Raw genomic sequence first — 22,786 nt, 5'->3', positions numbered from 1 at the left:
CAATTCTGTTCTGTTTGAACACGATGTCCTCTGGATATTGGTTGTTTCAGGACTGACGCTAACATTCAGGCGCAACAGCACCCCAAGAGAGCGACGTAGCCGTCCAGTGTGTGGCTTTGCAGCCTCACGATGGTCGAGAATCGCGCCAGGATTGGACATTGAAACGGTTTGGGAACGGAGGAAAAAAGACTTGAAATGAGAGGAAGCGGTTCGTCGGAGGTCTTTAGAGAACTACTTGTGCTTGATACCATGCCGTTCGAATGCTGATGTGTTCTGGAACGTAATGCTAGTCCTTGTACGGTTGTGGAGTGTGGAACCCTCACAGCAGTATGCTCAGTGCCTCGTGCAGACCTGGTGTTGTGTCAACTATCAAGATTATGTGATTATGTGGAATAGATTGCCACCAGCAGCAAAATGTTCAAATAGGTATTTGGATTTTAAATCTCAAGCCTTGCAGTATATTATCAGCGACATAGGTTTTCCAATGCTTACTGGATTGATATCTGTTCGTTGCAACCAACCTTCCGTCATTTTTTCCTTTCTCTTTTTCTCTTGTATCTACTTTTTTTTTTTTTTTTTTTTCCACAATATCCTTTAACATGTTATTCACAGTGGGTCCAATGTTATTAGGCATTTTGCCTGTTTTGATTTCCACTATAAATAAAGTATACAACAACAACAACACAAAGATGACACGTTTACAGAAGGTGGGTAATGTTCTAGTAAAGGCCTAAAAGCAGCCTACAGGTGTCGGCAAGTTTCGTACTAATGTATTTAGATGAGGACATGGTATCCGTCATGTCTGAGGGTGTACTGTAAATGCAGGATGTGTCAGAGATCTCTAGTTGTCATGAGTGAAACGGTAATAATAACATGTCGTGAGGTCCTGCAGACAGGCTGGCTCAGTATGGCATCTACTGGTGGTTGTCATCATCGATGATGGGTTTTTATGCCGGATGCCTACAGCACAGACGTGCTGTTCGTAGTCGTAAAAATGCCCAGTTTGGGTCGTTGGCCACGCAGCTCTGGCGTGATGGGCGATCGCTCAGCCTCCACTCGCGACCGCAATGATACAGAATATATTATTATGGTGCGGAACCAACTGTTACTAACTCTTCTTGTGTATACCTCGAACTGATTTGCTCCAAGTCTGCCACATGTCAGAGGAGGTTGATCGACAAGCCGCACAAACTGTCCAAGAAGGGAATCCCAGCCATTCTTCAGCAGCGGCAACTGGTTCCGACGGCTTCCCTGCTAGCAATTGCTGGATGTCCCCCAAACCCGTATTATCTCTGTTGATCTGCTGAGTAGGCATGATGTCATGCATGAGGTACAATTACAAGAAGGAAACTTCCTTCTCCCAGCGGAGAGAGCTCAACAGAATAACGCGGAGCAGTATTACACACAATCGCCTGATGATTGCATTGAGCAAGAACCTCTGAGTTGCGACAGATCTGTAAACCTCCGGTGTGCCTTTTGTGTGAGGTACAACTATGCAGTTTGTTGGCGAGGTGTTCTCTAGCCGTTGGTACAGTACATGTATGTGATGGCTTCCGCTCCTTTGTGACTGGAAAACTGGGTTTCTCTGGGGGAAAGCAAGCCGCTTCCAACAATAGTCTATGTTGTCACCATCCACTCGGTGATCCGTCAGTTATTATTGTTGTCCTGGAATACAGTGTAGCACCGCCATTGCGCTGGTGATAAGCAAAATATTAGCTATTAAAATAGCTAGTTCCATTCATCTGGTCCTCTCGCGTTACAACTTCTGGTGCTGTGAGACTGTCTCAGTATCCATTAGTGTCACCTCATACGATTTTGCACCTGGTATCCCCTTCCCACAGCGTCTTCAGTTATGGTGCACTCTTGCGTCTAGCATTTCATTAATTGTTTTGCTGGTTTTAGCACTTTAATACAATCATTCCAAAGCGCGCTATATGCTGCTCTGTTTCTCAGCTTGGCTCGGGAGAATGAAGTTGAAGACACCACTAAGCTAATATCAGTATAAAGGAGGGCTGCCGGCGCCTCCCAGAAAATCTAGCAATGCAATATTCCTGTACGTCGTTTAGTGATTAAACACAGCTCGAAGCAGCTGTCTGAAGAACCAGTATAATTATGAATTGAGATATTTTTTGTATTGCTGCTGTGGTAAACGCGATCGGCCACAATGCTCTTCCTTTCTGATAGCATTTGACCGTAGGCCTGGCATTACTACCGTCCAGGCGTCCACAACTAACTGTACGTGCTTCTTCAGGAAAGTAAGACAGGCGCTGCTGAGCAATTGACTTGGTACTAAGTCCATGAGAAATTCTAGTTCTTTTTGAGCCTCCTGAGCTGGACTCGGCAAAGGCAGTTCTTTTGGAACGAGGTATTTCTGTTTATAGCCGCTCCTTCATCCTGGTCCAAATTTAGCAATGCATCAGTGTCTACTTCAATATCGCTAGAGATGCTATCGCCAGAGCCTCTGGCACAACTAGAAAACTCTTCTTCGTCTGTTTGGTATTCACTTCGCGTATGTCTCCTCCCTAGCTCTCCATTATTCTAAAAGTAAAAGAAACCTCATAAATAATTTCTCCGGATTTGTGTCACTTGAACTGCCTCGGCCTCGGTCGGGCATGCTTCACAAATGGCTTGTATACATTTACCTGACCACATCGCAACAATCATAACGTTTTTATGTAGCAATAGACTTATAGTTACTCAATCTGCGGACAGCATGTAGCAATAGTTATGTAACGTTAGTGCTAAAGGTGTTACGTGTCTACACAATCACAAAGTCAAGCGCCGGTACAACGCATAGTGCTCAAATGCCCGGAATGGGCGGAGCGTAGTACGCAAGAGGTACATGTACACAAAAGGAGTAAAATAGGGCTGTTTCGTTGTTACTCAGATTTTCATGGCAAAAACCAATCATCAGACAACATCTCATGATCATGATTGTAGCCGATTGTTGCCAAAAACCTGGGATTTCCACTATGAAACTCGTTATGCCGCTCAAACCTCACATAATGCTCGTTTTATCCCTTTCCAATGCTCCATAATGCTCGGATAGTCGTATAATGCCGAATAATTATAATGCCGGCATCATCCGCTGGACCCTATTGGGCATTCTATGATCTATAGCCGTTGCCAAAGAAAAGTGACCCACGAGTCAAAACTCAGACGTTTCTCGTCAGCACTTGTGGCAGTGGTTATTAGGTGGTTATGAGGCTTATCCACTCACCCCCACCGTAACTTAGGCGCTGCATCTGCCGCTGGGGTTTACCGGGTGTTAGCGGCCGTCGTGATTTCTCTTCGGGAACGGACACGTTAATTTACTTACTTACTTACTTACTTCGCGGTATTCCATTTTAAACTAATGATGTCGGGTATCCAGCATATTCAGTCTCCACTCCACTCTCCAGTGCAGTTCCCGAAGAGGTAGGAGAGGTGACATTTTGCCTGTACAATACTGTATATGAACATGCTGAGTTACACACACACCACGCATGCCCATACCATGGCAGTAGACCACGAATAATGGCAATCATAGGCTTCATAGCAGTGCGGACTCGAGCCGCTGCAGGAATTTATCCGGAATGACACTGCGATGACGTCACCATTATACCAGTGATCGCACATACCCGCGAACGCCATGACAATGACACGTTGACACTTCGACGACAGTGTGAGCGCCAGGCACGGCCTTTCTCCTGCCAAGTAAGTTCTGGAACTACATGTATGCCTATGCATGGTCTATAACTACGGCATATGGACATGTCATTCAATGACCAAGTCGTAGATGACCAATAAGTATCTAATATTGACTGAGTACGAGGTCAATATCGGAAATAAAAGCCGAGTAAAAGACTGAGGCGAAGCCGAGGTCTTTTACGAGGTTTTATTTCCTATACTGACCAAGTACGAAGTCAATATTAGATTTATCACGACAAACAGTCCGTATTTCAAATTCCAGAACGACAACCTCAAGAATCCCGAGTATGATTGCACAACCGTTGCACCACCACCTACTCATGCCGTGACAATGCTGCACTAGGCACCGTTCAACTGCGCAACCCCTAAGCAGTCAAATATAAGCAGTCAATATAGCCCTAAGGAGTGAAATATGCAGGAATATTTGACTGCTTAGGTATGGCAAAAATCTATGTGAGTCAATACTAAGCGGGAGTGATAATCAGTGGTACTCTTTGGTAAGTATGTATTACTGCACAAGGACCAGTGGCAGTAGTGCAATACCGGCCGATATCTGCATGAACGGCGAAGCCGTAAGTATGTATTACTGCACAAGGACCAGTGCAATACCGGCCGATATCTGCACGAACGGCGAAGCCGTAAGTGCAGATATCGACGCCGGTATTGCACGCGTCCGAGTGCAGTAATACATTTATCGCACCCCTGCCACCACACAGTCTGTCACCACACACTAACTTGTGTGTGTGACTTGACACGGTCTGGTGCAACCCTAGTAGTCCATCGGCCAAATCTCAGAAAGGGCCTCTTTCGGCGAAGGTGATGCACTGAAGCTCCAACTAAACGCCCTTTGGCACACTAGCTCATGAGACCCCATAGAATACGAATCCGATTGTTGGACGTTGCCAATCCAGTCCAGGATAGTCAAACTGGGTCGAATACCTTCTTCCGATTTTCGTAATTTCGTCCACCATTACATCTTTCTCATCGACTTTTTTTCGCTTGGCGAATGTTCTTGAGCCGCTGAGCAGAATCTACGCACGCACGAACACTTGAAATGCCTGCATGTTGACGGTTCGCAAGATTCTAGCGAGCTTGGTGGAAATCTATTATTTATTTTGACATTTTTGGGGGAATCTGAATTAGAACGGTAGAAGCTCATTCGGAGAAGACGGCGTGTCGCCGTTGTCGGATTGTCGCTACTGTGTTTCAGACGTATTTGCTTGAACGTGCTATTGAGGATGGACAGAAGATGAAGTGACGGTTTTCTTGAACACGGACGTTTTGTCTACATTGTAGCTGAAACATCTCATCTGGCGTCTAGAACGCAATTATTATGAGTTGTGAGTGCCAGCTGAGCTGAACACAAGCTGGACACCATTCGTCAGCTGGGAATTTGCATCGAAGCTCTTGATAGCCACGATAAGCATAATTATACAGAGGTAACCTTGTTTGACTCAATACACATGCAGGTGATACCACTAGTGGCACTACAATGTAAATGGTGCAAAATTGATGCAACAGCGAATATGTACTTCGTACAATCACGAATAATTGTAAGGCAAGTGTTCATGCATGTCATAGAAGAATTTCAGCCCGGAAGTCTTGTTGTCATGGTCATAAATAATACAGGACTTGAGTTGGCTCTGGACATAAACGCACTTGTGGTGAATACGGTCATTATTGCGAGAAAAATATTTAGCCATTGTATGTTAACACCTGATACCACACTACAAGCAATATTTCATGTACATGTATGTGAGACTCAATTGCATCCACAAGGCCGTAGATGCATGTAAGCACACAATGCAGTACAGTATAAGTAGTAGTCGACATGTGGTGCCTTCCTGCTGCACATGCACATGCAGCAAGTTGGCAACGACACATGACCTATCTGCACCGAACAGCGTGAGCTTAGAAAGGAATATTGCACACATTGTGCTATTTGTGTTCCGATATCATTAAGCCGGTATACATGTACTAGTATCCTTATACATGTACCTGGTCACTCCATAGGCGATGCCGACTGTACTAATCTTATCCATATTACCCGATAGGCTATAGCACACTGCGTCAGATCACTATGCAACAAAACAAGAGCTTTTGGAGCGAATATACACTGAAGCAAAGTAGGTTTCAACGGTACAGCACTAGTCACGATGAGGGGAGTTACGAGGATGGTTAGGCCGTGACACATAGATGATGATTGTTAATGATTCATGCACGGTGGAAAATTACCATCAATGGCGATGATATTGCTTTCACAACAATGACATCAGTAGGAGCAGTGACACAACCTTACTGCTCCAAGTAGGATTTACAAGCGAGTGAGGAGAGAGCAGACTGGTCTAATAGCAGACCGGGTCTAAGCAAGGAAGTAATCGGCATCAGAGGTGAGCTTGCACATCAGAAAACAGATGATGATCACCAAACACAGAGAAGTTTGCTATGTGTATGTTTGTGTCACTGTGTGTGCATGTGTGTGTGTGTGCATGTGTGTATGCGCGCACATCTGTGTGTGAGAGAGGGGCAGACAGACAGATAGCATATGGTGGGAGGGATCAAGGTCTGACCTCAGAGTTAAATGCTGACGGTGTGGAATAGCAACAGTGCGAACTCGGGCAGGGTGGTTAATGGCCCACACTGGAGCCGAGTAGGAGCGCCAGTGGTTGAGGGCTAGCACAGGAGTAGCAGCAGCTCCAGCCTAGGAAGATCAGCTTCTGGATGAAAATCTCCCGGACACAGTAGGTACCAAGCTTCACTAGCAGATTGCCGGCAGGGGTGCACGGCGAGCACCCGTACATCCCTCAAGCCACCAGAGCCGCCGTACTTGGACACGATCCAGGTGCTTACCCGCCAACAATGCTGAGAAGGCACTGGAGCCATACAGGAACTTATGATCGAGCATGACCACAGACTTGAAATACAGGGTCCGGCGTTGAATACTGAGACAGCGACGTCTCCTCCACAGAACACCACTCAGCCCCACCATTGCATTATTTTCGCTTTCTCATGATTTTTACAATAATTGTGTTAGAGCACACAGCACTCGATGCAACATTTACCAGTGACTAAATAACTCCGCGTCTCCGACCATAACTGCAGCGTTCCCGTGAGCCTGTTAGATTTCCGTCAGCCTGTTGAGATTATCTTCGTCTCGTCACATGTGAGCCTGTGTGTTTCATCCGTATCGTGGCACAATTACACAGACACGATTTCCAACTCAGGCCGGTTCCGTTGCTCGAAGGGTTGGCGGTAAGAATTGCTACGCCGTCTGTGGCTGCATGGGAACTTGGCGAGTCGTCGTCTTTCTCCATAAATCCTGATCGTCACGCGAACAACAGCCACTATTGCCTAAAAACTACGACACAACAGTATCAAGCTCGCCCCAGCAGAAGGACACGAATGACGAGCGCTAAGACGGAGAAAGAGAGACAGGGTTAGCGAGAGCTGACTAGTGCAGGTACGCTGTCATCTCCTGAGGTGGTGGGCGAAGCAGCGAAGTGAAACGAAGGAAGATAGAACTTATTAGAAGGCATACGGAGGCACCAAAACCTATTGCCTGTCACATACTAAGTGCCATTTCGGGTTGACAGCTGTCAGCCTCAAAAATTTGAAAATCTGCTCAAAAAACTCTCGATCAGAACTCTGCGCACTCTCAAATGGAGCGCACAGTAAAAACTCGGCGACGAAGAACCCTTCGTATCGACGCCCTGGACTGAATTCGGCACGTCCAACAAACGGAATAGTGTTCTCTGATATATTCTCTACGTGCTGGGTATGGTCGCGTTTAGTTGGAAGCTCAGTGCATCACCACTTTCGATTTTGAGACTTGGCCGATGGACTATAGCATGCTTCATGCAACCCTGCTATCATTATTTTCACAGTCATACAACACAGCACAACCAGTCGCGTTCATTTTTAGAGGAACACTTCTTTCGAGCAGCTGCTGTATACACGGGAGATCATGGAAGTAGTGGGACAGCTTGCTCATGTCGTCGTCGTTGATGGGGTGTTTGTGCTCCACCGCTTTGACTTCTCCCCGCTTTCTTTGGCTTCAGGAGGAAAGCCTTCAATGCAATGTTTGCGTCCTTGAACGCTGGGTCACTGTGGACGTTCATGAGCCGCTTCTACTCGACTAGATTGCGATGTATTGCGGAACGGAAACCGAGCAAGCTTGAAGCCTTGATGTAGAGTAGAACTTCACTCCAGCTTTCTTCGGACGGAATTCGACGTACCGGTATGCATGTCGCAGAATGTAAGCTAGGTCGCTTGCCGTAACCGTACTCAGGTCACAGCGACGTCCTGTGTCTTTACAATACTCGTCGAATAAGCGGAGCCATTTGTCAGTTGCCTGCTCTGTGTTTTTGTTTTTCTGCTCAGAAACGAGGCTGTCGATGGCCGGCGTCGGACAGTTTCTCAAATCGGCTGTCGACAGTCTTTTCCAATACATGTACTTGGGCGTCTGCTGTCTCGACTCTCACGGAGCTTGTGAAGTATTAGTTGACTTTGCGGACGCAAGCCGGGTCCACATTCGCTTCCGCGACAGCGTCCTCGACCAATTATTATTTGGTGTGCTGCAGCAAGTCAGCAGCGACTGCTTGGCGGAGCGACTCGCAATATTCCCCAGTACACCGCCAGCCAATAGAGAGGTTTTGCATTCCGAAATTCGGCAAAAAGATTCGTCACGCGGGAGCGAGGTCAAAAATGCACACGAAGATTCGGCGTGTTTGTTCGGAAAAAGCTCACTTTGCCGAAAATATTTTTCGGATGCATTTTCTTGTAGAAGAGCGCTAGCGCGTGATTTATTCAAAGGTTTCTTATCTCGGCCTCGCTTGGCAGGCGTCTTTGGCGACATAGCATCGTCAGCTACCTCTGATTGCTCCTCTCCACTGCCTGTCGACTCTCTTTCGCCTGGAGTGTCCTCACCGTCATCTGTGTGGCTGAAAAGACTATGGCGACACGCATAAAATTTGACTTGGCCATGGAGTTGCCAGTTGGTTTTTCTGAGGCGACTGAGGAGGCAGGTTTGGCCCTCGACTCTTTGGGCGATCAAAGTTCGTTGGAATCAGCAAGAAAAGGAGCACGGGACAGGACGTTGCTGATGCTGGGGCTCACGAAATGAAAACACATCATTTTCGACTTGCAAAACAAACGTTGGTGCGAAAATTCGACATTTTGATGTTCGACAAATGACCGAAGAACGCCGTACCGAAATTCGGAATGCAAAACCTCATCAATGACCAGATGACAATGTGGATGCACTGCAGTGCGATATTGCACCCCGGCGAGTGAGCGTGCAAATAACCTATATCTACACGCTAGCGCTCACTTCGAAGCGAGCGTGCAAATAACCTATATTTGCACGCTCGCTTCGAAGTGAGCGTGCAAATAACCTATATTTGCACGCTCACTTCGAAGTGAGCGTGCAAATATAGGTTATTTGCACGCTCACTCGCCGGGGTGCAATATCGCACTGCAGTGCATCCACATTGGCTGGCGGTGTACTGGGGAATATTGCACGCTCAGTAAGGTCGCTGATTGGCTCAAACCATGGAGACACTCACGTGGGGTGCGATATCATAAGTGCAGATATCGACGCCGGTATTGCACGCGTCCGAGTGCAGTAATACATTTAAAGGGGCACTCCGGCTTCATTTTCGACGCCGAGTTTTCGATGCCAAGACGAAGGTAGGTGAAAGAGAAGACCCCTCGAACAAGAACGAGTCTCCAGAAGCGATCGAGTCGAGCAGGAAGACGACTTTTTGAATTTCGCCGAGCGAGCGCTGATGACGTAATGAGGGATTAGCTTGCCAGTGGAAATGCATCTGCGCACATACATTTCACATACTTTTTGGCCAATTTTCAATCGAAGAGGAGGTTGTTTTCTATGTTCTCTCAACGTCGTGAGCGATCCCGTCTTCTATACCCTTCCAGGTACCCTGAAGGTCCTCCAGAGGAGAATTTATCTCCAGCGAAGCGTTGTTGATCCGCTAAATTCGTCTCGAGACATATTCACCCAGTGCAGTGCTGATAAATGTAGAATGTTGAATCTGTGATAATTGTTGACGATGGAGAGAGAGGCTGATAGCCGCTGTCGCAGGGAGAGTGAAGCTGCTGGAAGTAACAACGGGAAGCCCGTTTGTATCACCTGAACAACCAGACTTCAAAGCAGCTTGACCAAATCGGAGGGTGCCTCGGTGCTTATCGTTAATATTACACCGACATGAATTACTACAAGTACACTGGTGAGTTTTTATCTTGTTTTGTTCGTATGCTAGTACCCTGGCCTGGAGTTCTCGTTAGCAAATTCCTATTCCCCGGCGTTTTCTAAACATTCCGTGTAGTACTGAATACGTGATCAAGTATTCCGATTTGGGTAGATGTGGAATTTGGACATGCATTTTATAAAAAAATTCTATTTTCCCAATAGAGCGTTTGTAGTGAAATTCAAATGGTTGCCCAAATACAACGAAATTGATTCTGCAGTTCTACAACTTGTACTGAAATACAGTCAAAGTAAAAATGATTCTTCATGACAGTTGGGGTCAATGAAATCTGATCCAGGCATAACGAATAGTGACGCCTGCCACCCCGAGAACGAATGCCCATTTGGTGGGGGATACCTAAGTACTCGAAAGTGGTGCATGTTTCAATGTGGCATGGAAGTTTTATAATATGATCTCTGGTCAATGCAACATACGATAGCCATCATGAATTGCAGGCCTCGAACGCAACTCAGACCAGAATTGGCAGTTCCCTAAGTTTATAATTCCATGGCCCCAGCTGTGGTTATAGAAGTTTGTTTGCACATTATTCTTATAGTCGATAGGTTTATACTAATGGCCACAAACAGCGGCAGTTCAAACTTCACTGACGTGTTCATGAGCTGAGAGATTTCTCTCCACTATTTCTGTTGTGCATACAGGTCTGTCCAATATGCATTGACAGTATTGGGTATGGTATCTGCTCTGAGAAGGGAATCGCTGGAGCCACAGTCCAACTAGACAGGCTTTCAAGAAACAGAGAGGATCCATCTTTCCAAGCTGATACCTGATGTGTACCGACAGAATTCTCACGAGATACCTTACGGACAACGTGCGGTGTGTACTTCATAGTACTCCTTCGACTACTATCTAGAATCAAGTCGACCGGAACAAATCAAACAACTCTGGCTTCAAACGAGCCGTCGATTAGACAAACAAAACATTCTCTCATATACTGGAGCACTCTGACAACTCACGACCTATTCCTAACAATTTCCACCGCTTATACATATGTAGAGTGCTGATTGGAATGTGCTCACAATTTCAACAATTCAGTGCTATAATTATTTGAACAATGTGTTAGAAATTATTCCACTTTTCCTTCCATAAATGTTGTATCCACATATAATCCACAGTGCTCCGAAGTTTCAGAGTTCTCAGGGTATCAAACAAAATTATTTCAAATACAGTGAAATTGTTCGTGGACATTATAGCGTAACTAATTTACGTGTAGTTCCCTGGTCCTTTTCTTTGCTATAAATTAATCCTTTGCTCTCTAGCCGCCTGCGAGTCCAACAGTGAAATTGTTAGTTCATTTTTATAATGTGGGTATGTGGGAGGGGGTTGAACATATTTTTTATATAAGGGACCTGCAACTGTAATACCACAGTACAGTAGCCGGCAAATATGTAGAAAACAGAAATGCATGTTCCCATCATTGTACATGGACGGGCGCAGCAGGCTGAAGCTATCAGCCAGAACAGGATTTACAATCACTTAGAGATACTTGAGCTATTCCAGTATTCTCCGTGAGCTGTTCCATTCCACAATGGTTCATGCCACCATTATTTCTGGTAGTATCCATGTGCATAGTTCCAAGACCATCTCGGATTCTTCAGCAATTTGTGCCACGGCAAAAGACATTGCTTGACTCGGTCACTGGGGCTGTCAAACTTCCCATCACAAATGAACTTCAATTTCTCATCTGTTTCAAGTATATGTACTGCCATGACTTGACCATGCTTCATCCACAGCTGGGCGAAGATTGTGGCGTTGAATTCCATAGCGCACCTTCTTGCTGCCATGCAGGAGTATGTTGAGAGAAGTGAACATATTTTTACTAAAAAAACAACAGCCACTGAAGAGGATAGCAATAGCCTTGGGTGAATTTCCTGCAGGTACACGTTGTTGGTAGGTCTACTGGTCGGTGTCCATATCGTCAAGTTCAGAAATCACCTGTACTACACATCTTGTAGAAGGGATCCTGATCGAATAATTTTCTGGTCATAAAATTCACTAAACTGAGGGCGAGACAAATAGTCAGTACTCCCCGATTCCGTCAAGCTGCTTTGAAGTCTGGATGCACATGTGATGCTAACAAGCTCCCCGTTGTTACTTCCAGCAGCTTCACTTTCCCTGCGACAGCGGCTATCAACCTCTCTCTCCATCGTAGACAATTATCACAGATTCAACATTCTACATTTATCAGCACTGCACTGGGTGAATATGTCTCGAGACGAATTTAGCGGATCAACAACGCTTCGCTGGAGATAAATTCTCCTCTGGAGGACCTTCAGGGTACCTGGAAGGGTATAGAAGACGGGATCGCTCACGACGTTGAGAGAACATAGAAAACAACCTCCTCTTCGATTGAAAATTGGCCAAAAAGTATGTGAAATGTATGTGCGCAGATGCATTTCCACTGGCAAGCTAATCCCTCATTACGTCATCAGCGCTCGCTCGGCGAAATTCAAAAAGTCGTCTTCCTGCTCGACTCGATCGCTTCTGGAGACTCGTTCTTGTTCGAGGGGTCTTCTCTTTCACCTACCTTCATCTTGGCATCGAAAACTCGGCGTCGAAAATGAAGCCGGAGTGCCCCTTTAATGATTTATCGCACCCCTGCCACCACACAGTCTGTCACCACATACACTTGACACAGTCTGGTGCAACCCTAGCATGCTGCATGCAACCCTGCTATCATTTCACAGTCATACAACACAGCACAACCAGTCGCGTTCATTTTTAGAGGAACACTTCTTTCGAGCAGCTGCTGTCTATACACGGGAGATCCTGGAAGTAGCGGGACAGCTTGCTCATGTCGTCGTCGTTGATGGGGTGTTTGTGCTCCACCGCTTTGACTTCTCCCGCTTTCTTTGGCTTCATGAGGAAAGCCTTCAATGCAATGTTTGCGTCCTTGAACGCTGGGTCACTGTGGACGTTCATGGGCCGCTTCAACTCGACTAGCTTGCGATGTATTGCGGAACGGAAACCGAGCAAGCTTGATGCAGAGTAGAACTTCACTCCAGCTTTCTCCGGACGGAATTCGACGTATGCATGTCGCAGAATGTATTAAAGCTAGGTCGCTTGCCGTAACCGTACTCAGGTCACAGCGACGTCGGTAATCATCTAGTTTAGGGTCCCAAATTATTTCGCACTTTCCCAGTGTTCTCTGTACTTTCTATGTACTTTCTGTGTACGTGAGAGCGTGTCAACCCCAGAAATAAAATTATTTGCAAATCGAGATCAAAAACACAGTAGCGCTGTTGATATGGATTTTTTTCATCAGAACCGATCAGACAGGGTACTGCTGATGAATGCTGCGGAGCAGGGAGCCGAAGGTGTTTCGTTCCTCTCGAACTCTTTGCCTCCACACGAACTCGCAGAGGTAGGTTGGAAACAACTCGCGAGACGTGCCCAAGTTAGTTGCGTTGAGCTGGCGCTTTGCACGCATCCACATATTCTCGACATGGATGCTCTTGACATAGTGGCAAGGTCTGCATCTCCAGCGAAGCCCATCGTAGCTTTCCTGCCTCCTAGTGAGGCCACATCGCGCACCACATGTGTCACAGAGCATTTCGTTCCTGATAAAGCGCCGAGCGGCAAGGAACTCGAGTTGGCCAAGTTGGGTCCTGGAAAAGATCGGCACAAGGGTGAACACGGTCCACTGCTCCATCATAATTGCATCATTATTTAGTATGTCTCCCTGAGGGACGGCATTCCGTATCGGCGCACCGGGACGCCCAGCCATTACCACAAAGTCAAAGGAAACAACTCCAAGGACACAAAACTTCGAAACACACTCAAGCACGCTCTCACGTACACAGAAAGTACAGAGAACACTGGGAAAGTGCGAAATAATTTGGGACCCTAAACTAGATGATTACCGCGACGTCCTGTGTCTTTACAATACTCGTCGAATAAGCGGAGCCATTTGTCAGTTGCCTGCTCTGTGTTTTAGTTTTTCTGCTCAGAAACGAGGCTGTCGATGGCGGCGTCGGACAGTTTCTCAAATCGGCTGTCGACAGTCTTCTCCAATACTTGGGCGTCTGCTGTCTCGACTCTCACGGAGCTTGTGAAGTTGGCTTGGCGGACGCAAGCCGGGTCCACATTCGCTTCCGCGACAGCGTCCTCGACCATTATTTGGTGTGCTGCAGCAAGTCAGCAGCGACTGCTTGGCGGAGCGACTCGCAATATTCCCCAGTACACCGTGTACACCGCCAGCCAATGACCAGATGAGTATGTGAATGCACTGCAGTGCGATATTGCACCCCGGCGAGTGAGCGTGCAAATAACCTATATCTGCACGCTAGCGCTCACTTCGAAGCGAGCGTGCAAATAACTAGTGTTTAAACCGAACACGGATTCTTCGAACGAATAATCTATCGAATAATTTCGCCCTCCATCGAACGAATAATCTATAATTATTCTATCATACGCATGATGGCATTTTCAACACTTTTTTAGCACTTTTTAAGCAGTTAAAAAAAGTTTGCTGATTGTCGGATTTTGTTATGTGGAGGTGCAAAACCGGTTAACCTGTACCGCCAAGAGTACATAACCCCCCAGAGTGTGCAACGCCTGACCCAGCTCTGCATATAGGGTCTTGGTCGAGCGTAATTGGATCTTCACCGCATCCATGTTTCCCTCGTATGGAAAGAACAGAAGTATTAGTATTACTAGATACCGATAGGAGATTAAAACTTGGAGGAGAAGAGATTGAGAAGAAATACTACAAGCAGATCTACGCAGTACAAATATCAGTAGGGTCAGCACCGAGCTAGCATAGGTCGTTTTTTTTGTTTTTTTTTTCGATTTCTGATAATTCCTACGACTATTCGATTATTCGTTTCAACACTACAAATAACCTATATTTGCACGCTCGCTTCGAAGTGAGCGTGCAAATAACCTATATTTGCACGCTCACTTCGAAGTGAGCGTGCAAATATAGGTTATTTGCACGCTCACTCGCCGGGGTGCAATATCGCACTGCAGTGCATCCACATTGGCTGGCGGTGTACTGGGGAATATTGCACGCTCAGTAAGGCCGCTGATTGGCTCAAACCATGGAGACACTCACGTGGGGTGCGATAATGCTGTATCTGTCTAGGTAGGGGCCGTGCTTATGCCTCATGAGTCATGGTGCTCCGCGTTGCTACTTTTGGAGCTGTCAATAATGATAACAACGATTTGAAAAATCGGAAGGATTTTATTCTTGGAAACAGAATTTTGAACGAGGCTTGAAAGAGCACCTGTGGTTTTCGCACAACACGTTCACTAAACACGATATACGACGAATTCCGGTGAATATTTAGGCGAGCAATGTGAAATCTTCGTCTGAAACGTCTTGGCCGCAGTACATTTTTTTTGTAGTTTCCATCACCTCATCATGAGCTCAGGCTGGGTCAGCATGATCTGGGCCAGGTTCATTTCTGAGGCGTAGCCACTCGCGTCGCACTGACTGTCTGTGTTGCCCGTCGTAGGTCCACAACTGACATTTTGGTCCGTTATCGGATTCCTTGTTAGCAATTCGTCAGAAGCTAAAATTGTTTCTGTGCTGCCTCGAAGTTGAAGAGATATTCTGACTGTCTTGCACCATTGCATGACCTGGTTTGCCGTGGAAGACGTTCTATTGGGAGCGTGAAGGATTTCCCATTGTGATTGGCGAGCGTCCTTATCGTCGCACCGCAAAGCAGGTGAGCACCCCTCCGTTCTCGCATCGACGGAAGAATACGGGATTCTCCGAGTCACTATCAATGCAGCAGCGGCAAGGAGCAGGCATGTAGGACAAAGCTGGTTCGTCTGCTTGCTCGGCTTGGTCCGTAAGAACGGCCCGTGAAGAGCGGGTGCTGAAGCCTGGCAAAATGCCTCGTTCCGATGCCTATTGCGCATGGGCCTTCCTTCTTCTGGCTTTGTTGACGGTGAGCACCTGAAACTCGAACACTTCATTGTTTTGCTTCGCATGGCTAGAATGAAGTACCTGTTGAAAATAAAGTGTTTTCTTCTGTTGTAAGAAACGAGGCTTGCACGATGCATGTGATTCGTTCAAGTGGCTTTTGACCAAATAATTGGGTGAATTCGTATCTTGTTTTGAAGGCTTGAATGGAGGAGACTCAGTTGAGGCCATACCACTTTTGTATTGTGCGAACTGCTGCTCAATGAAATCCGGGTTTCGTAGATCTACGTCAGCTAGAGTCAGTCCTGCGAACGCTGAGGTCTGCACTGGTTTACCTTTTCATAAGCCGAACTTCATTGAGCAGTTGCATAGTTTCTTCGAAGGAAGTATTACTTATGAGAAGCTGCCACCTACGTTTGTGTGATATTGGTTCGAAAGGAGACTTAGAGATACAAGCCAGAATTATGGAAGTCAGCGGGGAGGGGGGAGGGGGGGGGAGGGGGGGGAGAGAGAGAAGGCAAGAGGAAGGAGGATGCAGAAACTTAGTAGTTTTCTGTAGTTGGGGCGGGGAGAATGCTTGTAATGGCTCTAAGGCCATGAGGAGAGAGATGGGAATGGACGTGCTTCTCTGAAGTGAGCTCATCCTTTCAAAAGGCTTTTCCCGACCACCGTTATGTGGAGAAGTGGGCATGAATGGAAGACTTGCCATTCTCCAAAAAATGCTTTCCATGTCCCGAGTTTCATTATGGTCAAGCAGCGGTAGACGAGCTGACTGCTGTGACATAATCGTCAAATGTACATGTGGTTATGTACTTGACAAAGTATTGTCGATGCATATGCGGTAGGGGTGAAACGAGTATCTATTTTGACCAATCGATCACTCGTTCATAATATTCGATCGAGTATCCGATTATTTCGAGTATTTTATCAAAATTCAAAAGCGCTAGATTTGCGAGTTCTCGACCAATTCGGAAGAAATTATCTGTGAACATAGAACAAAAGTCGCCAACGTCTTGGACAGAGTGTAAAGTAACGATTTTCATCAGTACTTTCATATCTCAGAACGTTACATGCCGTGGTGATCGCATCGTCCAAGTCTTAAAAAATACTGACTCAAAGCCATGCATAACGCATGCATACCAGTGGACCAGCGGTACAACAAAAGTTTTAAAAAAACAGTAATGCCAATACTAAAAAAAAAAAAAAAAAAAACGATCGAGTGCAAAATTTCGAATACTCGCTCGTTTGAAATTTTCGAACGAATACTCGAATATTCGAACTAATCGTTTCACCCCTAATATGCGGAAAAAGAGAGAGAGCAGCAGCAGCAGCAGGAGGAATGCAAGAGAGAACAAGAGGAACGGAGGGAGGGAGGGAGGAGGAAGAGAGAGAGAGAGAGAGAGAGAGAGAGAGAGAGAGAGAGAGAGAGAGAGAGAGAGAGAGAGAGAGAGAGAGAGAGAGAGAGAGAGAGAGAGAGAGAGAGAGAGAGAGAGAGAGAGAGAGAGAGAGAGAGAGAGAGAGAGGAGAGAGAGAGAGAGAGAGAGACGGGGGGGGGGGAGAAAGAGATGTGTACTGGACACTGGCCTAACCCTGGGCCAAGTAATTGCTATCACACGGTTTGATTAGTGGTAGAACACTACTGGCCATAAGTGACGGTCCCTGGTTCAAGTCCTGGTAATGACAGTCAATTTTCTTCTAAAGACGTTTCCAATTTTCAACCCCGTCAACCTTATGACTGTGTGTATACTTGTGCAGTCACTGTTCTAAAGTCATTTCCATACCCTGTGTACATGACAGATACATTGTAACCCACTCTGTTGTTGTGTGTGTGTGTGTGTGTGTGTGTGTGTGTGTGTGTGTGTGTGTGTGTGTGTGTGTGTGTGTGTCTGTTTGTTTTGTGTATATGCATCTACACATGTGTGTATATTATAATAATTATGTACATGTGATTGCATGACTATGTGGTGTCTGTTCCAGCTGGCACATCCGGCCACAAACGCACCAGTTGAATTGCAGCATGGAGCAGCACTACAGCCGCATAAGGATGAGGCGGCAGTGAGATTTCACCCATGGATCATAGCTGCTATGGCGGCATGCAGTATAGTACTGGCTGTGCTCATTCTTGCCATGTGTGGTGGTCGAAGCAGGTAAGCATAGCCGGGTATGCCACAAAGATTGGAGCGAAGTCTACAAAGTTGAGTCACACATTTCAGGTCTGGCCCGCACTATTCTTTCTAACGCAGTTTACAGAACTCTAGATAGCTATGTACTGTGAAAGCACAATTGAACTTGACATACGGTGTCGTAGACTCCGAGCTAGGTCCGTTCGTATAATACTTTTGATCCACTTCCCCTGGTCATCCCCTGGGCAAGTGCTTGTGAAGAAGCCCGCTCACTGACTGGTTACGGTGCAGCTGAAAAGCACCTGAGGTGTGTGTTGAGCTGTGACTGACTCCATCACCACCCCTCCAAACTACTGCAATGCACAACACTCATACGCAAATCCCTGGCCTTTGGCCATGTGTGTTTTATATTTTCTTTACAAAAGAACACAAACCCGACTCGAGACAAATACCAAGAAAGATAAATTGGAAGGAGGACGAAGTTACGACTAGAACACAGAAGTGGAGTTATAGAGTTTATGAGATTTTATCATCAGTTGAGATGCCTTGGCAAAGCCATGGCATAGTGATGCACCAGTTAAAGCAAAACCGCCGCCTCACGCAGTATGCTTTGCCCCCTCAAGCGAATCTTCTATAGATCGGGCAGGTGGAAGCTTGGGAGGTCAAGCCTGCCTAAAAAGTACACTAGGGACCAAGTACGGTTTCCCGACCTGACTAGGGTAGGCTATACTAGACTTGTCAGTTTGAGCACTCTGGCAAGGTACGTCCGGGCCTGGTTTACATCTGGCTTTGGGCATTATATTTTTCATTGCTATCGGATTCCACCTCATTTTCTCTGTGCTGTGTTGACGAGTTGACAAAGGACGAAACAGTTCTGCCCGCAGATTGAGTAGAGTTTTCACTATAATGTGAAGAGGTGCAGTGGGTACTTGTGCTTTCCTGGATGGCTAGTGCCCGGGTCGTGTTTGCCCGAGGACTTGTGTCATGGCTGATCAACGTAGACATCCTTTGATTGTGCTTTCTTGGCCTCGAATTTCTCATTGTGGATGTTTGTAGAGAAAAGAAACAGATGCGAAACGCAGCCCAAGCAGCTGCAATGGGTAGCTTTGAGACGGAGGGCCCGTACGCCGAGCATGCCGTTATTCAAGGTTAGTCTGCCTTCTTCATTTTGCATGTAATCTTGTGATGTTTGCTGCTGCTGAAGCCATGCATATGTGTGTGTCTGTGTGTGTGTGTGTGTATGTATGTATGTATGTATGTATGTATGTATGTATGTATGTATGTATGTATGTATGTATGTATGTATGTATGTATGTATGTATGTATGTATGTATCGCTCGCCCAGGATCGCAGAGAATGGAGATCAGCATGCAGCACCATCCCTCCGACCGAGCCCGTCACCTTAGACTTCGTTTGCACTTGTGGAAAGCGCTATCGCCGTCGCCAGGACTTGACTCGCCACTGATTCTGCTCGTGACTTGAACACTGTTGGTCCCTTCGGGACCTGCTATCATCTCAGGATGAGCATATTGTATTGTATTGTATGTATTGTATGTGTGTATGTATGTATGTATGTATGTATATGTGAATGTGTGTGTGTATGTGTTTGTGTGTGTTTTGTGAGCATGTTCAGGAATTGTGCCGTGCAGGTCTTTATTTTCATGAATTCTGTTGCTTGACAATCTGGGCAGTGAAATGAATGTGTTGATAAACTGACATTTCCCAGAGTTGCGCTGTCGCTCCTCACACTCTTCCTCCTTACAGGTCATGTTTTTGACATGTGACAGCGCATGTTCGTGTAATGCATGTTCTTGTTTGACATATGTGTGTATGTGTGTGTATGCGCGCGTGTGTGTGTGTGTGTGTATGTGTGTGTTTCTACGGTGTGTTTTGCATTTGTCTGCTGCACAACATTCATGCTGGTACTGCTTGATTCACAGGAAAGGTAAGTTATAAACATCTTACAAACATGGATTCCCCTGCATGGTGTATTCTGTGTTTTCCTACAAGCTCAATTATTTGTCACGCGTTCCCCTTTCAAACCAATCTATCTATTGCCTTGTGCAGCACCTGATCCCTATCAACCTACATCCAACACTTTGGTATTCTATAGGATGCCTTTTTGCCCAGTCGTTCGAATGCAGCAAAACGGTGATGTATATGTAATGTCTCGTACGTTCTTTCAAAAGTTCATGAATGTTGAAAGCAGAAGCATTTGGATTTGATTGCTTTTCGCTCAGTTAGGGTTGCATTATGTTCTTCTCGACATTTCTTGACTTGCAACAGCAGAGAGTAATCAAGTTATGGTGTAATGCATTGTGTTTTTGCAGGCTAAAGAGATTGTATGGTTTGCCGAACAAGGACCAGGGTAAGTTGGCGGTGCCCACCTCGCGAATTTTCCGTTTTTCTTTATCATTTGATATTCGGTAATGGGCCATGGTGGTATGAAGCAGACTTGTCCATTCGCCTTGAACACACACACGCATGCCCCCACACATACACACACACACTTACACGTACACATACCCAAATACACAAGTGCCTGTCCACCTTGTGCGGCTTCAGGAATAGTTCTGTTGTATGGGTTTTTTTTAATCATGGGCCCATATCAAGGTACAGTGAAACCTGTCTAAGACGACCGCTCAAGGGACCTTCACAATGTGGTCTCTGATACCAGGTGGTCTCTTTATCCAGGGTCATTTGACTGGAAATAGCTTCCCTTGGTCTTGGTTGCGGTGGTCTTCTAGGACAGGTGGTCGCCATATCCGAGTGGTCGCTATATCCGAGTGGTCGCCTTGACCGGTTTTACTATACATTAATTGTGGCCACAGAGATCATTGAATAATTGGTAGTTATAACCAATGCTATGCCCTCCGATTGCTATTATTGTAATCATGCAGAGAGTCACACAAGGACAGGCTGGCTGATCTACTCACCAGCAGTCCACCGGATGATCCATGGAGGCCTGATGACATGGGCGGCCGCAAGGTCAGTAGCATGCCCACGTAGAGATTTTTCCCTTGAAGCCAACTGACCCTAAGCAGAACTATGATAGGTCTGTTGTGCACCACAGCATGCTCCATCTGGCAAGTGTCAATACTTTCCTTTAGACATAATTATGAATATTTTTGTTGGGTGTACCGTACTAGCTGTCGAGGGCTATGCCGTGACTGTTTTCGTCTCTGTTTGTGTATAGTAAACCTGTAACTAAAGACCACTGTGACTAGCATGTAGGAACCAGCCTGGTGGTACAGACCACTTTGCCAGGCACGGACGGTCTCACATTCATATTATGGTTGTGCAGTGCGAACCTCTAACTAAGGACCACCTGCCCCTGAAGACGGCTTTCTCTGGCCCCGAGGGGTGGTCGTCAGTTACAGGTTTTACTGTATTTCTGATTGCTTCTCTTGTTCTTGCCTTCTGCAGGCCAGTGTATCCAATATGGAGTTACCAAGTAAGTCTACGGTGCTGGGTTTGGCCCTCCTGATCTGAATTCATCCTTAATCACGGCTTCTGGATTGGCCGGTGGTATTCTAAAGGGCCTGGGCAGCCCATTGCCCAGGATCCATAGGCAACGAAAAGCCAGTCCCAAGGAAGCTCTTGAATTCGCAAGCTCCACTGCAGCCACCATCATATCACCTTCCCTGGACTACTCAGTTAAGATCTCTTTGCTGCAAAAATCCTCTCTATACTGAATAAAAACTCGGATGTTGAGCCAATAGTAATAATTATGTAAAGAGAAAAGGACCGATACAGTCGTGTAAGTTACTAGTTATGAGTAACAGTCCACCAAGGTTACAAGATAATATACAGTCAGATAGTGCGACAACAAGGCACAACACTGACAAGGATATTGAGACATTCGATGACCTGACACCTAGCTCCAACACATCTACGAAGCGCAAACCAACAACCTTCCAACTTGGAAGGCTCGGGCGCGGAAAGTTCCAATGAGGGGAAGGGATGCGCCATGAAGATACTGGATCAAAAATTGTTTGGGCATAGCCCATCATCAGAGTAAAGCAATAAAAGATTTCGAAAACCTACTTGTATACTCAAATTGTTGTTTCCATGCATGCTCATAGACAGCGGGGGAGTTATTCAAAGAAAATGCTAACAGATTTGCCGTTGTATTTTGTGTTTGTCATGTTTGTGTTGATGTATTTCGTGCAGAGAACGCATGGAGCGTTGAGGGTAAGATGGACGAAAAGAGGAAGGATGGAGGGCGAGTCGTTCCTGATGGCGGATCACGTATCGTTGCCGGTGCAAGCCCATTTGAAGGCCTGAAGAAACACCCTGTGGAGGTAAGATGAGAATTGTATGTACGCTGTGTGTATATGTGTGCATGTGTGTGTGTGTATGTGTGTGTGTGTGTGTGTGTGTGTGTGTGTGTGTGTGTGTGTGTGTGTGTGTGTGTGTGTGTGTGTGTGTGTGTATGCATGTGTGCAAAATCTATCAGAAATTTAGTTTCCTTGATGCTGAGTTGACCCGAGTAACAAAAACTAATGTGCTATTCTTCTGTCACACTGTATGCGTTTTTGCAGCATCTTCTCTCAATCACTATGGACCAGGATGATGCAAATCTTTCACCACAGGATGCACTGACTCGAATCAAGGTAAGCAGTCTTTCTGCCAAAAGTGTAACACCTCGTACCCGTGACAGTCAGAATTGACCATTGATGTTTTAAAGAGTTGGTGGACAAGCCGTTGATTATTCACTCTCGTTGTAATATCAAAAAAGCGACGATGTTGTTCAGAACAACGAAACGTCTGGAGAAGTATCGTAAATATTTCTATCGTTATTAAATGTTATCAAA

The 22,786-nt window shown here is 46.1% G+C and overlaps 2 protein-coding genes and 1 long non-coding RNA gene across 3 annotated transcripts in view; all 3 read left to right on the top strand.

Moving 5' to 3' along the window:
- Nucleotides 1-9,340: 9,340 nt before the first annotated feature.
- On the top strand, nucleotides 9,341-11,232 carry LOC135823055 (uncharacterized). Its single transcript, XR_010554600.1, has 2 exons — nucleotides 9,341-9,935; nucleotides 10,616-11,232. It is a non-coding gene; the product is annotated as an uncharacterized LOC135823055 (long non-coding RNA).
- A 4,153-nt stretch (nucleotides 11,233-15,385) lies between these two features.
- On the top strand, nucleotides 15,386-19,144 carry LOC135822967 (uncharacterized). The gene is made up of 3 exons (XM_065335807.1): nucleotides 15,386-15,871; nucleotides 17,824-17,993; nucleotides 19,026-19,144. The coding sequence occupies exons 1-3, from the start codon at nucleotides 15,815-15,817 to the stop codon at nucleotides 19,120-19,122; spliced, it is 324 nt and encodes a 107-aa protein (XP_065191879.1). The 5' UTR covers nucleotides 15,386-15,814; the 3' UTR covers nucleotides 19,123-19,144.
- A 1,159-nt stretch (nucleotides 19,145-20,303) lies between these two features.
- The window catches only part of LOC135822880 (uncharacterized), an 83,381-nt gene continuing 80,898 nt past the window's right edge, over nucleotides 20,304-22,786 (top strand). The window contains exons 1-5 of the mRNA XM_065335716.1: nucleotides 20,304-20,337; nucleotides 20,870-20,957; nucleotides 21,396-21,423; nucleotides 22,143-22,273; nucleotides 22,514-22,585. Of these exons, the coding sequence (XP_065191788.1) occupies nucleotides 20,943-20,957; nucleotides 21,396-21,423; nucleotides 22,143-22,273; nucleotides 22,514-22,585 (246 nt within the window). The 5' untranslated portion in view covers nucleotides 20,304-20,337; nucleotides 20,870-20,942. The remainder of the gene's footprint in view (nucleotides 20,338-20,869; nucleotides 20,958-21,395; nucleotides 21,424-22,142; nucleotides 22,274-22,513; nucleotides 22,586-22,786) is intronic.

Source organism: Sycon ciliatum, chromosome 8 (assembly GCF_964019385.1).
Source record: "Sycon ciliatum chromosome 8, ocSycCili1.1, whole genome shotgun sequence".
Classification (NCBI taxonomy): Eukaryota; Metazoa; Porifera; class Calcarea; order Leucosolenida; family Sycettidae; genus Sycon; species Sycon ciliatum.
The sequence above is the reverse complement of the archived record's forward strand: the minus strand, read 5'-3'. Positions and strand labels throughout refer to the sequence as shown.